The 4055-nt window shown below is 36.4% G+C and overlaps 1 protein-coding gene across 1 annotated transcript; it reads left to right on the plus strand.

Annotated features, from left to right (window-relative positions):
* The first annotated feature begins 470 nt into the window (after positions 1–470).
* LOC114251746 (uncharacterized) lies at positions 471–2843 on the plus strand. Its single transcript, XM_089728504.1, has 2 exons — positions 471–515; positions 1211–2843. The coding sequence occupies exons 1-2, from the start codon at positions 471–473 to the stop codon at positions 2171–2173; spliced, it is 1008 nt and encodes a 335-aa protein (XP_089584630.1). The 3' UTR covers positions 2174–2843.
* Positions 2844–4055: the final 1212 nt, after the last annotated feature.

Below are 4055 nucleotides of genomic sequence, written 5' to 3' on the forward strand. Positions count from 1 at the left end.
TTATGCCGAGGTTTTTGTGATATGTTTAAAAAAAAACGTGGGCACTCGGAGACTGCCGCGGTAAAGCTATTGTATAGCTTTTATCAACTTTTATCAACTTATGCAATTATAATTAGACAATGATAATTTAATATTAAAACAATAATAAAACAAGACCACGCTATATTAAACATTAATAAAAGCAAAACCTTAACTGTCCCCTTCACACTCATAAGCTAGACCGCGCGAGAGAGAGATGGGCAGACTTTTCATGATGCGCATGCAGTGTGACGTCACGCCACGCGCTTATTCACAAACACTACACAAGCGCAACGTGTGAATGTGTTGAACGCGAGCTACATGGTAGGCGGAGTGAGGGGTGTAAGGTTTTTTCGTTACGGAATTTCATGATTCGGTCGCCGCGCTCAAGGCCCGCGATAAAAGCTATGCAATAGCTTAAAAAACAATTATTTTCAGAAACAATCTGTAAGATGGTATTAATACCGTTAGATTATGTCAATTTCATCAAAGTTCAAGTATCTATGACGACAACAACAGATAAAATATACAAGTATTTTACTTTGTAATTGTAAACACCGATGTTATGAATGTATTTTTTTTTGCTTAGATGGGTGGCGAGCTCACAGCCCACCTGGTGTTAAGTGCTTATCGGAACACATAGACATCGACAACGTAAATGCGCCATCCACCTTGAGATGTAAGTTCTAAGAGCTCAGTATAGTTACAACGACTGCCCTACCCTTCAGACCGAAACGCATTACTGCTTCACGGCAGAAATAGGCAGGGTCGTGGTATCTACCCGTGCACACTCACAAGAGGTCCTATCTCCAGTAGTTACGCAAATTATAATTTTGCGGATTTGATTTTTTTACACTATGGAAGTGTTCACCGTGGAAGTCAATCGTGAAAGTTTGTTAAGTACATACCTATTTCATTGGAAAAATTCGTACCTGCCTGCGTGATCCCAACACCGTTGCATCGCTAGATACGAATGCACCGGACGTCTTATTCTTTAGGCCATGACGACTTCGACGAATATGAATATGTTATCCATTCAATTAAGCAATGCAATTAAGATTTCAATTTCATTCCAGCTACAGTCATAAACTAGAGCAAGAGGCTATGACTAATTGGATAGGATAACAAACTAAAGGAATAAAGTCATAAATACGAGTAAACCATGAGGTAACTTTATATTGAAATTTTTCAGATAAATCTCAGTTTCAAATTGAGCAACGCCAATGCCAGCGTAGAATACGGGATCGTCAAGCACAATAACGATTGGATACCGATCACTGATCCAGAAAAATATGTTCAAAGGGGACAATCCGGTGATGAAGAAATAAAACCGTATCGTGATATCAATAAAGAAGCGGAATTCTTGAAAAGGATTGTTCACCGTGATACTATAGATGATGACAAACACACTGCTCTTCGACAGTCGAGAAACATGAGATCCAAATGCAAGGATCTAGGCGATGCATTACTTAAATACTATTTCAACATTGCCAATGATTTCAACAATGACATTTTGGTTTATTTGATCAATCTATCTAAATCTAGATGTCATGATGACGATAAAATTGAGACTGGAAGTATTAAAAAATCACCTGTTTCGTTGTTTAGATACGACAGAAATCCGAAGAAAATTCCAGACGGTGAAGAAAACAATTTAGCGCATTTTGAAAATAATAGAAATGAAGTATATGCGGAAGTGGATTCTAATAAACATAACATACTTAATGAACGAACATACGAGGTGACAGAAGACACAGAACTTGATCAAAATGTTGGAACCACGAATAATCCATTAAATTACATTCATGAAAAACCTGAAAGTGACCTAAGAGAGGGGAGTTTGAATACCACAGCTAAACTACAAGACATACTTTCAAAATATGGAATAAACATCAATGATGATTTACCCAATTATGCTCTATCAAGACGTCTCACAAGATCTATGCCAATAAAAATGCATAGGTATAACAACCATTTGCCTCTAGACCCATTGTTAGCAGTTTATCTATCTAATTATGGATATTATTTACCTGGTGTTTATGGACTAAATAATAAATATTACAATTTATATGGGTATTTAGCATCAAATAATATCCATAACAACAGACCTTTTGGATCTTATAAGATATTTTCTGATACCGATTCTAGGTTATAGACACACAAATTTTAAACATAAATAAAATGTGTGGTGTCGTGGGACACCGGATAGGAACGAAGTTCCATATAAAAAAAAAATCGCGCGGTGAAATATCGCTGTGCGGAAAACAAGGCCTTATTCCACGGACTTTTTCTTACGGTTTTACTATCACATTTTTTTCAGTTCGGTCGAGCAGCAAAATCCCCATCTCCTCCAAGCCTGCCGTAAAGAACTTCGTTCCAATAAATACTCCTAGTATTCAGTTTGAGGTCATTAAGCAATTTATAAGATTTTAATAGTGTTTTATTAACATTTACGGGACGTTACATATGAGGTTCTATAACTACCTGAAGATCCAACACGAAAAGAGGCTCTGAGAGCATAGGGATTAAGACTACACCAGTGGTACATGATTTTACGTGCTGCAATATCCAAAGTCGAGAGAGCCTTAGTGGTTATCAAACTCCAACAAGAGACAGCAATAGAAGAAGAAGTTAAACTACTTTTTGTTAAATTCGCATTCGCGCGTAAAAACATACTTGGATGTAGTTAAGACTTTGATCAATGCAAAAGACCCTTAACCCTATGTTAGTCATAGATCATAGTTAATAGCTACTTGTGTCTAAGTGTGACTATAATGTAATATTCATATGCGCTAATGAAAAAAATACATCTCCAATTAACTCACTGAACGATCTTTACTTGATCATTCGTTTCATTTCACATCCTTAAATGTTGGAGACTCTCCAACCGCAGCGACAGTTTCATGGGAGGCCGTGATAAGTGACCATTGTACCGGAGCCAGTTCCACCAGATTTCTAGCCGAGGTTTTTACCTATTTAAATTGCCTGAAACTCCAGCTTCGTTACTGTAAATCTTTTTTATTTTACCTCTATACATTTGGTTTGGTTTAAATAAACCTTTTGAATATTTTTAGCTCAGATCTAAATAAAACTTTTCGAGGCTCTTTTTAGGTTGAAAGCTTTTTAAATAGCTTTAAAGGAAAACTGTGCGTTATTTTCGAAGAGAAAATTATTAATAACATTGTTGGAAAATAGGAGCACTCACACACATTTCACTTTTTAGATACTATTTTAATTACTGTAGATGAAATCTATACCTATTTTTCTGGCACGGATTTTCTGAAACGGTATTTCAACAACATATTATTTTGTGGCCTTTGTAATGCCATAGGGAACAGCCAAGTCGTTACCTACTGCTCAGTGCTCTCCGCAATCCGAGTTTAAAGAAGGACATGTCATAGCGCTCGTGAAACACCGTGGAACATAGTTCATCCCAGGACCAAAAAAGATATGTGGAGATACACTATCGATGAGCACATCAGGTTTATCGATGATGATTTTTCAGATAGCATAATTTTATTCATTCATCACTATAAACTCCGCTCCGGTTTCATGAGAGGTCATTACATCTCTTTTACCGTCGTAAAAAAGGAGATAGAGGGATAATCTCGAACTATACGTCAGAGCGCTCTTGATACTCTGACATCAGCCGTCAACACAGCAAGCTACGGCAGGTTATAGCTTAAGAACGTCAGTAACAAATTGATAACAGCAGAATCATACAGTTTTAATTTGTTCGTGCGAAAATAGAACCAATACAACCGTCATTAGTACCAAATAAATCAAGTTCATCGTATCTTCCAAAAAGTCGTAGAACGGCAAGACAAATTTGTGAAACAGTTGTAATAACACTGGCATTTAGATATCAATTTTGATTAAAAAAAGTAATATGTAAGTACCCTGACGAACAAAACTAAAATCTAAATAAGTACTACCCGAACAATTAAATTGTAAATTGAATTTTTTGTAGAAACTGAGTTCGATCTTATATGTCTGAGCTCGAGATATCTAGTAGGTATTACAAAGCCCAAATAACC

Source organism: Bombyx mandarina, chromosome 06 (genome assembly GCF_030267445.1).
Source record: "Bombyx mandarina strain Sakado chromosome 06, ASM3026744v2".
Taxonomy (NCBI): domain Eukaryota; kingdom Metazoa; phylum Arthropoda; class Insecta; order Lepidoptera; family Bombycidae; genus Bombyx; species Bombyx mandarina.